The following is a 21,220-nucleotide window of genomic DNA, read 5'->3' on the forward strand; positions in this document are numbered from 1 at the left end:
CATTAGTGAAACATGACTCCCCGCTCTCTTGCTTCCATGCGTCTCGCCTCGCCCAGAATAAGTGCAAACAGTCTCTTGGCCAAGACGTCTGCGTCCCAACCCCCTACCTCTGCTTTAAAAGCATCAACGACGTCTAAATGCCACCTGTCGAGGGTCATCGCCTCGCCGTGGCTCTTAACCGTTTTCCCGAGATAGTCATCCGCTCCACGGGCATAATTTACAGGAAATGGCGATGACCGACGATACTGCAACAGTTGGTCCAGCAGGAGCCAGTGCCGGCGGGACCATGTTGTTTGGGACAAGGGTTCAGGGGGAGGAAGCTTGGTGAGAGGCGGTGCGTCGTCCATGGAGACATCGTCCATGGAGGCGTTCTCTTTGTCGACTTGGACAATGGGCTGAGGGAGTGGAGGAGCAAAGGAGTCATGGGGGAGGATGGAGTTGGATTGTGCTGAGCGGTTGTCCAGGCGGGCTTTCGCTTGCTCGGCTGGTGAGAGGACGGAGCTGGTGAAATCGACCACGCGGCCGGGTGTATGGGGCTTGAGGGGAGACCGGAGACTGGACTTTGTGGGGGACGCATTTTTGGGTGGCAGGGGACGGAGAAGAGGGCGCTGGAAGTCGGAAGAGGCCTCGCTTGCGTTGGACGTTTGTTGAGTCCATCTGTGGATGTCCGCGTGGGAGAGCTGCATCCTGGGAGGGGTGACGGCCGCAGTGCGATTGGAAGAGGAGTGGAAGAACGAGTTGCTTGCTTGTCCCGGTCGAGGGGTAAAGTTTTGCTTCTGGGCTATGGTGGGCATTGAGACTTGCTCTGGCGTCGTAGGAGAGGATGGCCTTTCAGCGTCGGGCTTTGGCTGCTGTTCTTGCTGCTCGGGAGATTCTTCCTGCTGTTCCACGGGGGACGACGGCTGTCTGCGCCGCGCTGGCGAGAATAGACTGCCTCTGTCGCCACTGTCAGGACGGAAATCCTTTTGAGGAATTTGCGGAAACATGGAGCTTGTGGGGACGACAGGAGGAGCCTGCCCGGCCATCGACATGGGAGGATTTGCGGGTTGAACCGTGGGTTGCGTCCTTGCTGGCATGAATTTTTGAGCCAGCATGCCCGGGATTGCTGCTGGAGACGAGAAAAAAGACGAAAGATCAAACTTGCTAGCCTTGGCGGCTGATTCGGAAGCGTTGACCGCTCTCTTGGCTTCGGCCTCCTCTTGGCTTTGAGCAAGACGAGAGTATTCATCAGGAGAGCTGGACTGAGGCAGTTGATCAGGGATGGCACTCGGCTCCTCTGTGAGATGAGACAGATCTGGCACCACCTGTGAAATCATCCTTGAGACTGCTGGTCGATGAACACTTCTCTTTGTCCAAGGACTTGGAATAGCTCCCCGGCGATTGCTGCTTGTTGGAACACGCTTGCCAAAGGGCCGTTGCCTAACGGAGCGAGGCGTTTCTCGCTGTGCCTCCAGTTCCCAGATATCAGTCTCATCATCTGACGCATCCTCCTCTGCCTCTAGCTCCTCGACCACTGGCGTGGATTCTCGAGGCGGCTCAGCCACGGTAGCTTGAACAGGAGGCGCATCAACCTGCCCAGCGGAACGAGGTTCCTCGATCTCGGTCCTCAGTTCTGGCAATCTAGCAGCCTCTCGCAGAGAATTATCTCCCCGCAAATTTGGGCTAATCGGTCCCTCTTCCTCAACCCAGCTCATGACCCCATCGCTCGGGGGTGTAATATGCATCGAGCTTGCCGATGAATGTCTCGATGGCGATCCATCTGATCTACTCCGTTCCACGGACGGTTCCTTGCTGCGACGAACCGGACTAAGAAAACTAGGATATCTTGTGCTTCTCAATGCAGAATCGTAAGTCTCCTGTTGTGCATGGTTCTCGATTGTCATTCTAGTTGGGACCGCGCTACGGTTCTGCAAGGGGCTTCCACTCATTCGACGACTCGTCTGACTGTCTCTTGAACCACTCCACGAATCCTTACTACCAGAACTCCTGAATGGGCTGCCAAGTTGCTTCTCACGCCCTTCAGGAGATGGGGGATCTGAAGTGATGCTCTGGAGTACCCGCCCCGCTCGTATAATTGTAGAGAGATGGGGCCGTACCGTCTTGTCCAACGAGGTCTCGTGCTGAAGTGATGCAGGTTCCTGAACCGGTGACGAGATTTGCTGCGGAGGAGTCGCATCCACAGAACGTCGAGTAGTTTCATTCATGAATGGTTCTTGTTGAGCCCCTGGGACAAAGAGATCGCCCTCCGGGTTTTTCTCGTATACAGGCACCTCGTCCTCCATTTCTTGATCCTCTTCCTCTCCAGGTACCTCTTCCTCTTCAGGTATCTCGTCCTCTCCAGGTACCTCTTCCTCTCCAAGTATCTCCTCCTCTTCAGGTACATCTTCCTCTTCAGGCTCTTCAACTTCCCGGGGATGCTCAACGGTAGCACGAAGAGACTCTCTGAACTGTGCAGGTGATATAGGCGAAGATCGAAGTCGAGACGGTGGCCGTGAGCCACGGGTTGATTTTTCTGCAACATCATCTGTTGTCTGAAGCTCAGCCTGCGGTGGTGTATCATCAGGAGTCGGTAAGCGCGAAGGGCCAGACTGAGACGCCGCGCCGGCAATCGAGGCGGCAACCACAGCAGGCTCGTCCACAATTTCATAGTCTTCGTCTTCATTTACCTCATCAGCCATCTCTTCGTCCGGGTCCTCTTGATCCTCCTTATCCAGCTGAGATGAAGCAACCGTATCATCTGCTTGGTCTGCTTCCTCTTCCTTGTCAGTGTTAACCGTCTGATCTATAAGTGCCGGCCCCTGCTCTGTTTCCAATTCAGCTAGCTCAGCATCGTCCAACCCATCCTCATCATACTCATACTCTTCTTCCCGCAGTTCATCGTTATTTGCTTTCAAAGGCAGGGCTTGCCCCTGTTCCGGCTCAGACTCGGGATGTAACTCTGACTTCTCATCCTGAACTAAATCGTACTCTCCCATTTGTTCTTCGCTCTCACTTTCTTGCACCATGTCTTGCCTCAATGTCGCTTCTTCATCGTGGTCATGGTCTAGTTCAACCCCGGTTTCTTCTGTTTGGTCCTCTTCTCCAGATTCTTCGACACCTTCGCCTTCGGGTTCATCCACTTCCAGCGACTCATCTTCTTGCTGTTCCACAGTCTGCTGAGGAAGCTCGAGGCTTCGAATATGTTGTTCTTCCTGCCTTACAGCTGCTTCTGGCATTTCAACAGGCTCATCGGCTTGTTGCTGGTCTTCATCAGGCACTATTGCATCATCATCCTCGTCCACCATTCGTACTTGATCTACTTCATCTTCCAACTCGTCATAGGACACACTTGCTTGTGGCCGTCGGGGAGTAGCAGCCGTGAGCACGGCTTCTGGGATCTCAGAAAAGGAATCCTCATATGACTTAGAGACCTCTTCCTCTAGACGGTCCGCACTTCGCAGTCGACGATCAGACCATGGTGATGGGAGGAGCTTATCAGTCTGTTTGGTTTGTACAGGAGACTCTGCAGTTTGCAATGCGTTCTGCTTCAAAACCCGATGCCGCAGCGGTGATGAATTAGTAGACTTTCGAGGACTGCGAGACCATCTTGGGCTTGGCCTGTTCGGCGACGACGATTGAAGGACTGGGGTTGCTTCTCTCTCTACTGCCTCCTCCTCAACTAGCTCCCTCTCAACCGGCGGCTCCTCCACTGCCAATTCCTCCCCTAGCTCCTCAGCCGGCTCAATAGTATCTACTGCATCATTATCTTCTTCGGCGTCATGATCAGCCTGTCGAAGGGATTCCAAAGTGTTGTTGATGATGAGATTGGTCTCATCACCTAGCTCCTCGTGCACAACCGGGTGCACAGAGCTGTTAAATTCGGCTTGCAAGGAAGGTATTGAGTCCATGAATATCATGCTGAAGTCCTCGCCTTGAGCAATAGTGTCATAACCAGCCGGAGCGGCAGTCGCGGCGGGGTCTTCAGCTTCAAGTGGCTCATCAATCGAAGATCGATCACTGGCGGCTGCTCCCGGTTCTGTATATCCATAATCACCGAAGTAGCCTGCTTGAGAAGTCTCAAAGCGATCCAGTTGTTGTTCTGTGTAGGTAGTTGTCGGGAAGCGAGGCGATGATTCGGGTATCACAACCTTTCGTGTTCGGGCTGGAGCGCGTTGAGTGGCCTCGTTCGGAGCGCTCCCTATCCAAATGTCTGAATCGGGCTCTGAAGCAGCTGGCACAAAGTTGGGTGGTGGGGATGATGGCACAGCAGGCGCTGAAGGAGGAGCAGGCGCAGAATCCGGCGCGTTGAGAGATCCATCATCCGTCGACTCCGAAGGTGCCCTCACGAGGTCCACCTCGTCTTCGCTCGTAACGGGTGGCAGCTGCGTTGTGTCAAGATTGATGTCTCCAACTTCATCGGCGAGTTCCAGCAGTTCATCCGGTGCCAGTGCCTGACGCCTCCGCCTCCCCCTTCTTGCGGTAGATGGCCGTGGTGTGATATCTGCTCCCAGTTCGCTCGAAGGTGCCGGCCTCGAAGTCTTGCGCGGGCGCAGATTACGTCGTCGCGGTGTTGGTGTGGCCTGCACGTTGGCCTCTTCACTAGCCTCTGAAGACGGCTCCTCGCCATCTGTGCTTGCTAATGTTCGCAGACGTCTAGGTGTTCTCCTCACAGGAGTAACTGCGCGCCTTTTCGTCCCCGCGCTGGGCATTGGGGTTCCATTCGATTTTCGTTGCCGGCCTCGTGCTTTCGGGGTTGTCGCGTCATCGCCGTCTTCTTCTATCGACTCCCGCAGAGGAACAGTTGTGGTGGTGGTTCGCCCTCTTAATCGGCGCCCAGGTGTTGACGAGGTGGGAACAGGCGACTGAAACAACTTGCGCTTGGCGTTACTCCCAATACTGGTATCATGTTGCTGCCCATCCGTCTCAACCGTGACGAGAAGCCGCTGTGGCGACATTCGATCGCCAACTTGCAACTCAAACGTTTGTTTTCTAGGCGAATTGCTGCGAGCTACGAACCTTTGCGACGACTGACTTCGCGTGACACGGCGAGTCACCGAGGAGGGGGGTACTGAGGCGAGCTCTGCCATCGTCGAATCGTTGAGAGGATCTGGCGATGACATGATGTGGCGCTCAGCCTTTGCAACGAATTCTTGACCGCTTATCCGGAGCGACAATACTGTTTTCGTGTGTTTGATTCAAATTCTGGGCTCACTGGTTGGTGTCGGCTCTCGACCGTGGGTGCTGAAGGGCTGCGCATGGAATGCAAGCCCACCGCTTCATGGACGATTCACGTGGAGCGTGCCCAAGGCCTGGATGGGCATGTCTCGTCTCGCTGCGTGAATGTGGTCTTGCCAATTTTGTTTACTTCAATCCCTGTCGGGACTAGCGGCTGTCAGGGCCCCGTCCCGTCACCCGTAAACGCGCAATTATGGTTCTTCCGGAGACGTCAACGTCTGTCACAGGCAAACAGGCTGACAGCCTGTCAGTACGCCCACTCTGGTCACATGCATCAAAACCCCAGCGACCGCGGGCACCGGGTGACACGGTGTGTGTAGTTACTACGGGACGCTACGGAAGCATTACTTCATATCGGTCCTCCGCAAAGCAACAGTGGGCCCTGGGGTTGCTCTTGCCTCGCTCGATGTGCAATCCACTCTTGCCCTTCGGCATCAACCTACCGGAGAGTACCTCGGCTCGTCATTACCAGCAGCCGTTGCAAGGCGTCGCTTCCCTTTCAGTTCTTTTGACTTAAACTCCCTGCTAGCCCACGGAGACACTTAAGTCTTTCTTTAAAGTCAATTTTTTTGTAATACAATATCTGGACTTGTTCCTTTTGTTCCTCCAACCCCGGTCCCCCAGAATAATACAATGGCTGCCAGAGCCCCGGTCCCTCAGAATGACAACGTCGCTCACGCCCTCGCCGGCGCAGGCGGCGGCATCCTGTCCATGGTGTTGACGTATGAGAATCACAAATTTACCAATTGAATGCGCGCGGACTGCTTACCTGACTTTTGCGACCTGCAGCTATCCTCTCATTACCCTCTCCACCCGTGCTCAGGTCGAGTCCAAAAAGGCCCAGAGCAAGTTTATCGACGCTGTCCAGAAGATTGTCGCGCGCGAGGGGATTCCCGGACTGTATGCGGGCATCAACTCTGCGCTCTTTGGCATCAGCGTCACCAACTTTGTCTACTACTACTGGTATGAGTGGACCCGGGCCTTCTTCGAGAAGGCCGCTGCCACGGCTGGCCGCGCCAGCAAGAAGCTCACCACTGTTGAGTCCATGATTGCCGGAGCCATCGCCGGCTCTGCCACCGTCATCATCACCAACCCCATCTGGGTCGTCAACACTCGCGTCACCACGCGCCAACAAAACTCCGTGGCCGACTTGGAGTCCGGCAAGCCTGCCAAGAAGCCCACGACCTTGGGCACGCTGATGGCCCTCCTGAAGAACGAGGGTCCCCAGGCTCTCTTCTCCGGCGTCCTGCCGGCGTTGGTCCTGGTCGTCAACCCCATTCTTCAGTATACGCTCTTCGAGCAGACGAAGAACTATGTCGAAAAGAGAAGAAAGGTCACGCCTACAGTGGCCTTCTTCCTCGGTGCCCTTGGCAAGCTCTTCGCCACGTCGGTGACGTACCCTTACATTACCGTCAAGAGCCAGATGCACGTTGCTGGTAGCCAGAGCAATAAGAAGGAGGGTATGACTGAGGCACTGCGCAGAGTGATCCGAGAGGAGGGATATGCCGGGCTGTACAAGGGTATGTGGTGTCCCGCTTCTTCTACTTTCTTTCGGTATGAGCGCAACAGCTAACATGGTGACTCAGGTATTGGCCCCAAGGTCACCCAGAGTGTCCTGACTGCCGCTTTCTTGTTCGCCTTCAAGGATGCGCTGTATGAGCAGACTGTCCGCCTTCGTCAAGGCCGCAAGGCTTAAATCACTTACACTGCCAAGGCCAGTCAATGCGCAAGACAAGCCAAAAGATACGGCTCTCTGATAGAGTGCGCATTGCAAGCCAGCCTCCCGCGAAGTGTGTTTTACTTGTTCACAAGCGGAATAAACTCCAGCAAGAAAAGTCGGTCGCCAGCTGCGGCACCTTTGAGCCTTGATGCGTGACGAGGAAATGTTGGAAACAGACAAGGTGAATTCAACAAAAATAAGAAGAAAAGAAAAAAAAAAAAAAACAATACAAAGAAAAACCATCATAATAGGAGAAAGGAAGAGATGAACATATAAGAGCTTGATACCAGAAAAATATCTGTACCACCAAGACTGTAGTAGGCAGGTTCATTATCAATTTACTTCATTAAGAACTCGTCTTTGCCCAATTAAACGCTCAGTTACCCATCTCCATCGTCACAACTGGAACTATCCTGGGTACAATCCACCACTCGTGATACGCCTTATCCGGAGTCGGTACCGTCGCCGTAACATGTAGCCCGTTCTCCGTACCATTTCCGCCAACTGTACGCCGCAACGCCTTTTGCAGACTGGAAATTGCAACTCCCGCAGCTATACACGCTTTCAATGCGCCTTTCACCGAGGCAGTCCATGCTTCGTGTGATCCTACTGAGAAACTCTCCTCTGCTGAATACTTGCTAAGTGTTTCCAAGCCTCTCTTTGCACCTGTCGCTGCGCGTTCGGCGTATTCGAGCAGTTCCTCTGTGCTAGTATCTGGCTGCTTTGTGCCGAGAGTAAATTCTTCAAAGCTAGGGAGAGAGGGTAAACCGATGGAAGCGAATGGTCGCATACGGAGATCGTAGCGTAGCTGGTCGTTGCTGTATGGGCGTGGGGGCGGTTTGACGATTGCGTAGCGATTCAGGACAGTGTATATGCAGCTGAGGGCATCGGAGAGCTCCCAAGTCACTGCTGCTTGCAGCAGAGAAAGCCTCGTGTATGCAAGAGATCGTTGAAGCTGAGCCTCTTGGCTCGGGTCGAGGGTGGGTAAGGATCGAAACGTGGTAGCCTGTCGCACGACGAATGTCTTAATTCTTTCGGTGTGTTGGAGGCGGGATTTTGCCAGGTAGTTCAAGTACCAGTACATTCCAGCCAGCTCATCTGCCTGATAGACCTCAAGCTCGAAGCCTATCTGGACAATGGCCTCCATTTGTTGCAGCTTATATAGATACGTCCACGATGACAAGGGTAGAGAGTAAGTCTCAATAGGGCTGAGGCCAAACGTAGATCGCTGCAGCAGTGGCGGCTCTTTAGTCTTGATCTGCAGGATTTGGTCAATGTCTTCGGCGTCGACTTGCAGATTCTCCCAGTCTCGGATCAAGTGGCACAGTGTTCGACGGACGCGACATCTGTTTTGGCACGCGGTTCTGAGAATGTCGAGGAATGGTTGTGCGGCCCTTTGACGGAAGAGCTCCATTTGTTGGGACATGACGAAACGAGGGTCATGGACGGCTTCGATGTCGTCATTGTCCCTGTCAAGGAACGGGTTGGCGGGGAGGGTAATGAGAGAGAGGTCGTCGTCGAGGAGTTGGCGAATGCTCATAGAGCCCAGGATCTCCATAGCGTTGAAGAGGAATGTTTGTAGAAGGGTTCGCACGTAAACCATTGGTTGGGGTTTCTTTGATTGAAAGGTATACACGAAGTTCTAACAATGTTAGATGTGGTTGGCAGTGAGAGAAGGGAAGAGTGCCATACCTGAAGGCATTGCGAGTTGGTATATTCTAGGACACCAATGACTTCGAGACCGTCCTTGAGCAATCGCGATAGATGATTAAACGCATCATCAAATTTGAGCTGAACAATTGGTCGCGGTGGCATGGTACTAGCCAATTTCCTCTGTAATTTGGTGCTGAAAGCGTCCTCAACTGACTTAGTCAAGAAATGCGTCGAAGATATCTGAGGCAGGATGGCAATCGCCTCTTCCCATGGTACCCTCGCCTTGGGAAGATTCTTCAAATGCTGAGGCGATTCCGTAGCGTCCAAAAAGATGCAACGCAGATCCAGGCGACTCATGAGTGCTTCAGAAACGCCGTCAGGTATCGAGCCTTTCAGAGATTCAACGGTCTCTCTTGCTGCTTTCAGGACATCTTTAACGTCTTGTGTGGGAAATTCAGTTAACAATGTACGATTGTATGTATTAGGTACAAAATCTTCCTCCTGGAGCTGCAGTTAGTAGAAAGATCAAGTCGTAATGGAGGATGCGGCGTACCTCGTAGAAGTGCTCAGACTTGATGCGCTCATTTACATGTCCACATGCTTTAAGCATTCCTAGGCAATAAGCCCGGAGAATATCAAGCATAGGCTCTTGGTTCACATCCTGATTCCCATTCCTAATGAATTTGGCCTGTCGGATACTGCCAGGCTCAGGCATCAAGAGCGCGTCCACGTAAACACTGGTAAATATTGTTTGAGACAAGGGGTATCCCAAATGCCAGGACATCTTTGTAATAGCCATCATATCAGTCCATATTCACATAAATACACCAACTTCCTCGTCTATCTACTCACCTCATGGCACAAAAGTTGATCCATGATACCAAGCACCTCCTCCGGAAGCAACGGTCGTGACACGTCATAAAGCACCTCGAAGTCCTCCCCGGGCTGGACGCATCCGCTGTCCATTTTGGGATCCATAATCTACCACAGCCATTAGTGAGATGTCAACCGAATGCGAGGTAACAAAAATACCAACTTCCAGGGCGGCGACGGAGTCAAAAAGTGTGAAGAAGCCATCCTTGACTAGCTCGCCGGGTTCCAGCGCTATAACATATTCAGTCACTGCACAGTATTCTCCTACAAGGCCGGATACATACTTCTGACCGCTGCCGCAAACTTATCCCAAATGTCAGTGACAATGATGCCCGCGGTCCTTAAGTTGGGCGGCGGCAACGGCGGCTCAGGGCTGTGGCCGCCTAATGATAGTCGGGAGATTTCTGCACGTGCCATTAGCAAAGACTACATGTCATGAAATGTGACAAAACAAATAAAAATAAAATGTACCGTCTGCTGCGCCGATTCCATGATCGGCCATCTCGAAGACACTAAAGCCAGATTGGTGGCATAGCTTAATAGCCTGGGATGTTGTTGTAGATATAGAAATGTTGTCGGGACGTCGTGGCTGGCTGGCACAAGTTTCTGAGGTTCACAAGTGGATGGGGCGAGGGGCTCCAGTGCGTGACACCGAGCTTGGGCAAGAACTATCTGGCATTAAAGCGTGCACCACCATGACATGGACATGTATCGCTCTTTTTTTCCCTCCCGGCACAGTTCAATTGCAGTACGGCATAATGTAGCAGTCGCGTTTTGACAACAGATTACTTCACTGATTGACCACGTGTTGGGCGTCTTGTCGCCGGTCCCATTCATCCGGTTCGACAAAAACGCGCAAAATGCAAGTGATGGATACGAATGTTCGCCATGTCGGATTGACGTAGTCTAGCAATCGGTATGATACAGCAGCACTATTGCTTTTTGCAAGGATCTCCAAGCACATCTTCGTGCTTCTCCAACCACCCCTGGGCCCCTATTAACCACTCTCGTCTGCGTCTTGCTCCCTCACAAGCCCGGTATCCTTCTTATCCTTCTTCCATCTCGTCGGTATGTAGAAAATTAAGAAGAAGCGCTCTCAGCTATGGCAGCAGCGTTGGCGGCTCCGAGGTCCTTGGCGTCACCCTGCTTGCCGTTCTGTTGCGGTAATTATCGGTTAGCTTCCACCCAATTGCCGCTGCTCAAATCCGAAATTCAGCAACACATACCGACCACTTGGCGAAACGCAGGTCCATCTCGCCGCGACGCTCAGCAACGATTCTCTTGTCCTCCTTGAGGCTGCGGCGAACGGCGCGGGCCGCAATGGCCAGGTAGCGGTTGTAGCTATTGAGGTCGTCATGTTAGCATCTTCGGTTCTCCGGCGGTAGCGCGCGTACAAATCGTAGCAGTCGCAATCGGCGCATCGGTGAATGCGTCAACAAGAGGGAGAGGGTCAATTGACGTACGTCAAGCCAGCGGCTTTCCACGCAGCAGTCATTTTAGTGGTATTGAAGAGGTAAGGTTGATCGGGTAGGTGATCAATGATAAGTGACTGGTAGCCCAATGTTTGCTCGAACTGATCGGGAGTGGGCAGCCTGAGGCACCAGGAGAATAACAGTCACGTGGTTTTTTTGCTGAGCTCAAGCCGCACATACTCGTGCCACGCCCCACCATTAGGTAATTCAGCTACAGAAGCTCTCACCACCTATGGTGGTGCTTATTAGTAAGGCGGGCATATTAGTAAGGCGGGTAGGTTAGGGTTATAATATGTAAACATTTAAATATTTAAATAAATATATTAGGGAAAGAGAGAGAAAAGGGAAAAGAAAAGAGGAGAAGGATGGAGGAGAAAAGGTGGAGGGGGAAAAAGACGGAAAAGAAAGAGAAGAGAAGAAAATACAGAGTTTTGGGGGAATGTAAAAATAAAGACGAAAGAATATTGTAATTGAAAGATAAGAAGAATAAGAGAAATTGTGAATAGGGGGAGATATAGAGTAGAAGATTGAGGAAAGTAAAAGATATGGGAAAAGTATATATATAATATAAAAATAATTAATAATTAATTAATTTATATTTATATAATTTATATTAATTTTACTTAAAATTAAATAAAAATAATTAAAATTATTTTTATATTATAATAATTTTATTTAAATATTTTATAATTTATATAATATTATATATATATATTACATATTAATTTTAAATTATTATAAAATATTATTATTATTTTTTTAATTTTTTTTATAAGATTATAAGAGGGACTAGAAGTTAAGTAGCTAAAGTAAAGGTAGCTATATTATAATAATTGAAGCTTATTCTCTTTTTTAGTTATACGAGATATAAGGGATATAATCTTAAAGCTCTTATTTTACGTAATGTTATTAATTATATTATAAGTAAGTAAGGTTCTTTAATTACCTTATAATTATCTCTTTTTACTTTAATTAAGCGTTAAATAGCCTTAATACTTACTTATTAGTTATATAATAGTATATTATTAATTAATATATAAATGATTTAAACGTTCAATTAAAGTTAATCGCGTTATTACGTAATTAATTATATATATAAATTAATATAATCTCTTTATACTTTTATTAATTATTTCTCTCTTAAATATTATTACTTACTTTATTCTTTTTTATATTACTTATTTAATCCTTTTTTTTCACCTAAGAAACCTTATTTAATTAAGCTAATTACCTATTATTTACTATTAAAATAATAAATATTAGTATTAAGCGTTATTTTTATATATATTACTTACGTATAATAATAAACGCTTATTATTATAGCTTTTTAAAGAAGCTTAAACTTCTTAAGATTTCTTATACTTTTAATAGTAATATAAGCTTAAATATTAGCCTCTTTAAGCGTTATTAATAATATATTATATGCGTTAACACGTGTAATTTAATTAATTTATAACTTTAAAGGGTTTTCTTATAGTTTTATTATATTTTTATTAACGTTTGTATAACTTATCTTTATTATAGCTAAAAATATAGTTAATCTTTTACGCCTTTTAAGCTACCTTTAATAGCTTATAATTACCTTAATTTTAAAGAATAAGAATAATAATAATAATAATAATAATAACGTTAATTATATTTTTTTACGCGTAACTTATATATACTTTACTTAACTTTTATTAAAAATTATTTATAGCTTTAATTATATTAAAATTACTTGTTATATTACTTATAAGCTAACTAATATAATAAAGAGCTTATAGGTGCGTTTTTCCTTAATTTATTATAATATATTCGCTAATTAATTCTTTTCTTTTAGCTTGCTTAAAGTATTTATTATTAATATATAATAGCTTAAAAGTAGCTTTTAATTACTTAAATTCTCTCTTTATAATTTAATAATATAAGTAAACTTCTTTATTTATAACTTCTTATTATTTTACTTATTAATTATTATTAAGTAAATTATAATTAAGTCTTTAATAAATAAAAAGTAACTTAAGTCTTATATTTATACTTAGTTAATTTAAGTTATATTACTTAAATAATAGTAATTTATTATCTTTATAATAGTATAAAGAAGATAATTATTATTAATAGATTTAATAATAACTTACCTAAAAAAAATACTTTAAGTGCTTTTTTATTAGCTTTTTTTACGCTTTAAGCGTTATTTTATTTATTTTTTATTTAATAATTTATTAGCTTAAAAGTTAAGATAAATAAAATTAATAATAATAAGAGTATAATCGTTTAATTTTTATGTAATAATCTTTTACTTATAATTTTCTTATAACGTTTTATTAGCTTTTTATTTATTCTTATTTTATTAAAACGTAATAATTACTTTAAGTATATTAATTATATCTTTAATAGTTATTTATTAATTATACTTAAAGAGTTATCTCTTTTACTTTATTAAGTAATAAGTATCTTCTTAAAACTCTCTTTAATTCCTAACTTCTTTAACTTTATACTTTTTATTATTCCCTTTAAAATTTAATATTAAAAGTAAGTTTTTACTAGTATTTTCTTATCTTTTTTATAGCTTTAATAAGCTAATATAAAAAATATTATAAAGATAATTATATTATTTTAATAGTATTAAGTAATATACTTAATTTTTAATAGTTTTTAAAATTTAAAAGGGTTTAATATAATAAAAAATAAGCTTTTATTTTCTTACCTTAAATTTAATATTCTTTATAATTAAGCCTATTAAGTCTCTCTTATATAAAGTAAAGAGTATATATTATTAATTATAATACTTTACTTAAAATTTTATAGCTTTTTATTAATTAATTTAAAGTTATTCTTATACTTTTTTAAGCTTAATTATATAGGTTTTTATAATAAGCACTTTCTTTTAATAAGCTTTAATTTTAAAGTAAAAGTAAAACTTTAAATTATACTCTATTAAATTATAATTAAGTAAGTAGTTTATTATATTACTCTTTACGTTATTATAAGCGAATTAAGCTTATAATAATAATTACACTTATATTAATTAATTACTTATAATAAAATAACGTAAATAATACTTTATAGTTTAATTTATTCTTTTTATTTACCTATTTATTTATAGGTAAAAAGCTATTAAAAGCCTTCTTTTTATCTTAAATAAATAATAAAGGTTTAACTAAAATTAACTAATAAATACTAGCTTTTTATTAAAGATAATATCTTTTAATATATTAAATTAAAGTTTAATCCTATAATAAAAGAGTTCTATTAATTTTATAATATTAATAGTAGTATTAATTACTAAAAAAAGAGAATACTTAATAAATTAATTTATTATTATTAGTATTATATTAACGCTTTACTTAAGATACTTTATCTTAAATAACTTTATTATAAAGTCTATTAATATTTTAACTTAAAGTTACTATAAAATTAATAGTAATTTAAGCGCGTTATATAAGTAATATTATTAGGTTACTATCTCTTAATAAATTATATAGCTTATAATATAATCTTTTACTTTATCTTATATATATAGCTAATAAAAGTTATATTATAATAGTTTTAAGGTTCTTTTTATTTTAAAGTAATTTATTAATAAATTATTATAATATAACTTAAGTAACTCTTTAACGTATCTTTAAATCTTAAAGTATAATTACTTTATTCTTATATAATAAGAGATTACTTTTATCTTTTATTTAATTCTTCTTTTCTTTTTATTTTATTATTAGCTTATTAATAAATTACTTTTATATATTTAAATTATAGCTTTAAGCTTAAAGTAAAAGTTCTTTAAATAGTATAATTAATTTATTTTTATAAATTAACTATTATCTTATAATATATCTTACTTAGCTTTATATAATTATACTTATTATACTTACTTTCTTCTTAAATTTATTAATAAAACAAGTAATAATTACTAGACTTATAATAATTACTTAACTTACGTAAGTTAAATACCTCTCTTTTAAAAGCCTTAAAGTTTTATATATTTAATTAAACGTTAGCTTTTTACTATAATTTTTATAATTTCTTAGGGTATTCTTTACTTTTTTTTAAGTAATTATTAGCTTCTTTTATAAGTTTAATAATAGCTTTTTATTAAATATAACTTTACCTTTATAATTAAGTTACTTTAATAGCTTATTTACTAGGTTACTCTTATTAAATTAATACTTAATAATAAAGTTAAAGAGTAATAAAAATATATATTAATAACCTTAATACTTATTTAACTTAAGTTATCTTATAAATATTTAAAGATTATAATAGTTTAATAAAACCTTAATTAAATTTATTATCTCTTTTATATAATATTACTAGTATTTAAATAATTTTATTATAATAAATAATTCTTAATTTAATATTCTATAATTTCTTTTTATATTTATAAACTTTTAAGATTAAAACGTAATAAGGTAATATTATCTCTTATTATTTAATTATAAGAGAATCTTAATTATTATAAAGTTAAACGCGTTTATTTTAATTTAAATTATCTTACTTAAGTTATAATATTAAAGAAAAGAGACTCTTATAAAGGTATTTTTTAAATAATTAAATGCTAATTATTCTTTACTTATAAAGGTTAAGTAATTAAGCTTTTTATTATTTTAACTTTTCTTTAATAAGGTATTTAAGAGTACTATTATTTTAAAGTAGCCTTATATAAATTATTAATAAAAGCTATAGAATTCTAGAAATACTTATATCTTATAATATATAATTAATTCTTTTTATTCTTAAATAATTTATACTTATTTTAAATCTATTAAAAGGCTATTAATTAATAGAATAAACCCTAGAAATTCTATAAAGGTTTAATAAAAGATATACTTAAATAGCTTTATAAATAGCTTAATTACTTATATTTATTCTAATATTTAGGTAATATAAGAGGTATATTTCTCTTTTATTTTTAAGAAGATTAAAATATTATTTAAATATACTATATAAATAATATTAATTAGCTTTTATAAGGCTAGAGCATTAACAAAAAAACTACACTACATGTAGTTTTTTAGTGTAGTTTTTAGTGTAGTATAGTTTTTATAGTTTTAGTGTAGTTTAACTATACTATAACTATATTTATAGTGTAATGTATAATTATAAGGGCTTTAAAAGTAAACTTATAAGCTTATAAAAATAACTAAAAAATAATATAATTTTAGCTTATTATAATGCTATAAAAACATCCTTTATAAGTTAATTAATAAGTAAGATATTAACGTTTAAAGAATTCTAAGAACAAAGATATTAACTTAATTTATTTTAAGTATTTAATAAGAAATAAATGCTTTTTAAATTTTATTTATATATATAAATATATATAATTAATATAAAAATTTAAAATATTTTTTTTTACCTTAATTATATGTAAATAATATTTTAAAATATTTTTAGTTTTTATTTATATTTTATTTAATTAAAATAAATCTATAAAAATAAGTAATAAGTATTTTTATATTTTATATAAGTTATCTTAATAGCTTATTAATATAAAACGTATAACTTTATTTCATATATATTTAATAAAATTTATATAAATTATTTTATATATAATTATATATATTTTTTAATTTAATTAATATATATTATTTATATTAAAGTAAAATTATATATATTATTAATTTATATATTATAAAGTATTTTATAAGCTTAAATATATATTTAATATAATTAATTTTATATATATAAAGATTAATATAAATATTAATATAAATATTAAAAACTTTATTCTTAAGTTTTTTTTATTCTATATATTAAAACTATTATAACTTTATAAAAAAAGGAGTTTAAAAATAAGAGTAGTATTATTTTAAAGCTTATAATCTTAGTTATTTAAAAATATTAACCCCACTTAATTTCACCTATTAATTATAAAGATAATAGCCGTGATATTTAGTGGGGTAAGTTAACTAGGGTAAAACGTTATAGCGTTTTACCCTACTTTAATAAAAAACGCTATAATTTTTATTCCCTAATATCTCTACGAATACTTAATTAAAATTTATAAGCTTATAACTAGTTAATAGCTCTTAAAAAGCCCTTTAATTTAATATTAGTTATATAATTATAAGTCTAGTATTTTAGGAGTTATATTCGGTTAAAATTTTAAGATACAAAGATTTCCTATAAGCTATATATACATATTTTAAGTGATAAAACAGTATATTATCATATAATATAACGCCTTTAATGCATTATAAGTATACTAGCTTTTTTAACTATTTTATTATAGTTATATTTTCTCGTAAAATTATTCTATTATTTTCCACACGAATATATATGTTTAAGAGGTAAGTTAAGCATTAAAAAAGTGCCTAAATTTTATGTTTTTTAAAACCATTTATATTATGAATTTATTTTATATATTAACTATATTCTCTTACTTTAAAGTTTAAAACCTTTCTTTTTTACATTAATCTTCTTACCCTTATAACTCTATAAATACTTAACTTTTATTTAAACTTTTTTTATTATTAAATAGCCTTAAACTTAAGCTATCTTATAAAAACTTTTTATTATTTAAAACCTACCTTTATAATAGATTAAAACCCTCTTAGAATTACACCGCTTATTATTATAAATAATTTAAGCTTTTCTTAGTAAACTTTAACTAAAAAAGACTATATAAATAATAAGAGCTATTAATTTCGCATAAAATTATATATTATTTAACATAACCTTTTTTCTTATAAGGTTTTAGTAGTTAATTTAGAAAAACCACGAGAAATCACCTTTTTTTATAGCTAGCTCAGCTATAAGCCTATAACTTTACTTTTACCTACCTAACTAGCCGTTTTTAGTCCTCTAATAGTTTAGTATATTATAGGAAAAAACATTCTACTATTATAGTATTAAAAGTTAAAGAAAACGATAAAATAATTAGTAAGTTACTTCCTTTATTATTTTATATCTTATTATATTATTAATTTATATATTTATAATATTATAAATTTATAATTTACTAATATAGTTATAAATAGTCCCTATTATTATAGAATTACCTTTAATTTTTAACTTTTTAATTAAATCTAGCTTTTCTAGCTTTTTAAGAAGTAATAAAAGACCTAAAGATAATACTATTATTAGTAGTAGTAATAGATTTTTTAAGGATATTACTCTTATATTAGCTCTTAAATTTATGCTTTAAAATAACCTATCTTTTACTATTATAACTAGTGAAAGCTTTAAAAAGCTCTTAAGTTATTATTACTAGAGCTCTTACGAATATAGTAAATACAAGTGTATTGTGTATTGTATTTTATATTGTATTGTATTTTCGTGTATTATATTTAAATACAATACATTACATTTAAAAAATACTTATAAATGTATTTTAAGTGAAAAAGACCCTTATTTTTTTAACTTGAATATATAAGGCTAATTATAAGGCTTATAAGTAATATTTTTATATAGTTAGGAAGAGCTAAATTAGCTCTTTAAAATGGTCTAGTCTTTACTATTATAAGTTATTATATTAAAAAGTTATAAGCAATTGAAAATTCGCCCCGCTTTACTTACTTTTTATTTTAAGACATAACTTTAAAGCTTAATATCTCGCTTGATATCCACATTTTAAAGTTAATATTTAAAGATTTAAAATCACGTGACTTTTAGCTTTATTTTAATATATAATATGCTTATATAAGCATTTATTTATAATATTAGATATTTTTTAGCCTTATAATACATTTATAGGTATTCTTATCTTGTAATGTATTGTAATATATTACATTATAATATAATACAATACAGTATAGTAAAAAATACAAAAAATACAATACATTTAAAGGTCTAATTATTACAAGTAAGTTTATATTATTTTAATATATAACTTATATATTATACTAATATTAAGTTATTTTAGTTATAATATTAGCTTTTTTCATTATAAAGGCCTTATATCTCACATAAAAATATTACATTTAAATATAAAAAAGAATATAATAAATAAAATTTAAAATTAAGTTAATAAAATAGGTTTTATATCTATTTAACTTAATATTTAAACTTCTATTAATTCTAAATTATATTTAAGGGTTATATCTATTTATTTAAGTACCCTAGAGCTATTATAGCTATTCTAGTACTTCTATATATAGTTTAAGTGGGAAAACCCTTTATATAGAAAGAAAAACCCTCTCGCTTTTATTCTAGGTTATCCCCGCCTCGCTATAACCTATAGTTATATAAAGCGTGTTTTAGATCGTATAGGTTAAAGGTACCTATTAGGCTAGCTATTCTAGTAGCAGTTTATTAAAGCGTGTGTGGTAAAGGTTTAGGCTAAGTCCGGGTTAGCCCCGGTGCGCTAGTTAGGTAGCTGTCCTAGTATCTAGGTGTTTAAGGCCATCACGTAGCTTTCTCTAGGTGTTATGTTATGCCGCACCGTCCCAGGCCTGGCATTTACGGGTTATAGCTAATTAATTAAACCCCTAATTTAACTTAGAATATTATTTAATTGGTAAGTATATTTATATTTATATTATTATTATTATTATTATTATTATTATTATTATTATTATTATTATTATTATTATTATTATTATTATTATTATTATTATTATTATTATTATTATTATTATTATTATTATTATTATTATTATTATTATTATTATTATTATTATTATTATTATTATTATTATTATTATTATTATTATTATTATTATTATTATTATTATTATTATTATTATTATTATTATTATTATTATTATTATTATTATTATTATTTAAAAGCTAATTATATATTTAGAATTTAAATATTTACCTACTAGCTATACCGGCCATTTAATTAATTTAATTTTTAATGAATTATTAACTAAATATAATATAAACCCTAAAAAAATTATAAGGTTAATAGTTTATAATTAATAATTATATATAAAATAATATTAATTTACTAACTTTTTAATTATAGCTTTACTAGAGATAATAGTTCTAATAATAACACCTTTTTATTTTCTTTTTTAAACTTATATTCTAAAAGGTATAAAAAGCCTTTAAATATTTTATATATAGCTTATATTTTAAATATAATAGCTAAAGATATAATATTTATATTTCTTAATAAAATAATAAATACTAAAAATATTAAAGATTATATAAATAATAAATTTTTACATTATTTTATTAAAGAATTTAACGATTTATTTACTAAAAAAAGAATAACATTTAATAATTTAATTTCAGGTATTTATTATATTACTTATTTTATATAATTTAAGCTAATTATAAAATAGAAATTATTAGAAAAGTTAAAAGAATAGCTATTCTTATTAAAAATAATTAATAACTTTATTTATAATAGTTAAAAGCTTTAAAAGAAGCTAAAGATAAAGGATTTATTACTAGAAATAGTAATCTTATAAAAATACTATTAGGTAAGTTATTAATTCTATATTATAAATATTATTTAAAGCTTTAAAAGCTTATAAATATTATTTAAAGCTTTAAAAGCTTATAAATATTATTATTAATATTAATAAGCTATAATAACTAACCTTACTTATATTAGTAAACGTAATAAGATAGAATTTAACCTATAAAATGCTTTACACAGCTATTTTATTAGTAGAACCTATTAAAATATTATAAAAAAAACAAATTTAATAGCTTTTAAAGATACTAGCTTAATTATGTAAGAGTAGGCTAATTTAAATACTTTAATAAGTATTTTAGAGATTTTTAATTAGCCTATAATATAATTATAAAGCTAATCTTATAATACTATAAGTTTAATATGTTTTTTTTTAATAAGAATTTATACTTTACTTTAAGATATATTAAAAGATTAAAAAAGTTAGCTTAAAAATATAAGTTTTATAATATTTATAATATTTATAATTTTATTTTAAATTATTAATTATTTTATAATTAAATACTTATAATCTATTAATTAAGGTTTTTATTTTAGCTTTAAAAAAAGGCTTATATAAATTAAATTATTATTTTCTTAAGAATATTAATAGTAATTATAATTTTTGAAAGCCTTATTTATTTACTATTATATTAGACTTTAAGCTTAATTTATAATTAATTAAAAATCAATTAAGTATTAATTCTAATACTATTAATTAACTATTAAAAGACTTAAAAGCTAAATATAAAGAGTAAGTTATAATTTATTATATGAATATTTTAAATCCCTTAATAACTATTAATTAATTATATAATAGAACTTATTAAGAATATATAAAAGACCCTAAAAATAAAGTAATTCCTTATATAAAATTAAAAGAAATTTCTTTTAATTCTAAAAAATCAACTAAAAATATAAATAATACTTGAATTAAAGTTAATTTATAGTAACTAGCTA

At 35.6% G+C, this 21,220-nt stretch overlaps 4 protein-coding genes across 5 annotated transcripts; 1 reads left to right on the top strand and 3 right to left on the bottom strand.

The window, feature by feature from the left end:
* Positions 1 to 2: 2 nt before the first annotated feature.
* Positions 3 to 5,253, bottom strand: J3458_021948 (uncharacterized protein; the record flags this gene model as incomplete). Its single annotated transcript, XM_066122843.1, has 2 exons — positions 4,996 to 5,253; positions 3 to 4,850 (listed from the first exon to the last, which is right to left on the bottom strand). Exon 2 carries the CDS (start codon positions 4,686 to 4,688, stop codon positions 3 to 5), a length of 4,686 nt encoding a protein of 1,561 aa, XP_065972063.1. The 5' UTR covers positions 4,689 to 4,850; positions 4,996 to 5,253.
* A 244-nt stretch (positions 5,254 to 5,497) lies between these two features.
* On the top strand, positions 5,498 to 7,123 carry J3458_021949 (uncharacterized protein). Of its 2 annotated transcripts, XM_007815354.2 has the most exons (3): positions 5,498 to 5,936; positions 6,004 to 6,734; positions 6,801 to 7,123. In XM_007815354.2, exons 1-3 carry the CDS (start codon positions 5,848 to 5,850, stop codon positions 6,908 to 6,910), a joined length of 930 nt encoding a protein of 309 aa, XP_007813545.2. In that variant the 5' UTR covers positions 5,498 to 5,847; the 3' UTR covers positions 6,911 to 7,123. The 2 variants fall into 2 exon arrangements, with proteins under 2 accessions (XP_007813545.2, XP_065972064.1); XM_066122844.1 differs by having other exon boundaries at positions 5,498 to 6,734.
* A 117-nt stretch (positions 7,124 to 7,240) lies between these two features.
* MAK10_6 (N-alpha-acetyltransferase, non-catalitic subunit) lies at positions 7,241 to 10,042 on the bottom strand. Its single transcript, XM_066122845.1, has 7 exons — positions 9,932 to 10,042; positions 9,745 to 9,864; positions 9,624 to 9,691; positions 9,440 to 9,568; positions 9,141 to 9,371; positions 8,627 to 9,088; positions 7,241 to 8,576 (listed from the first exon to the last, which is right to left on the bottom strand). The coding sequence occupies exons 1-7, from the start codon at positions 9,960 to 9,962 to the stop codon at positions 7,311 to 7,313; spliced, it is 2,307 nt and encodes a 768-aa protein (XP_065972065.1). The 5' UTR covers positions 9,963 to 10,042; the 3' UTR covers positions 7,241 to 7,310.
* Positions 10,043 to 10,540: 498 nt separating this feature from the next.
* Positions 10,541 to 10,955, bottom strand: J3458_021951 (uncharacterized protein; the record flags this gene model as incomplete). Its single annotated transcript, XM_007815352.2, has 3 exons — positions 10,541 to 10,615; positions 10,687 to 10,801; positions 10,924 to 10,955. The coding sequence occupies 3 exons, from the start codon at positions 10,953 to 10,955 to the stop codon at positions 10,541 to 10,543; spliced, it is 222 nt and encodes a 73-aa protein (XP_007813543.2).
* Positions 10,956 to 21,220: the final 10,265 nt, after the last annotated feature.

The sequence above is a fragment of the Metarhizium acridum genome (genome assembly GCF_019434415.1).
Source record: "Metarhizium acridum strain ARSEF 324 chromosome Unknown scaffold_587, whole genome shotgun sequence".
Taxonomy (NCBI): Eukaryota; Fungi; Ascomycota; class Sordariomycetes; order Hypocreales; family Clavicipitaceae; genus Metarhizium; species Metarhizium acridum.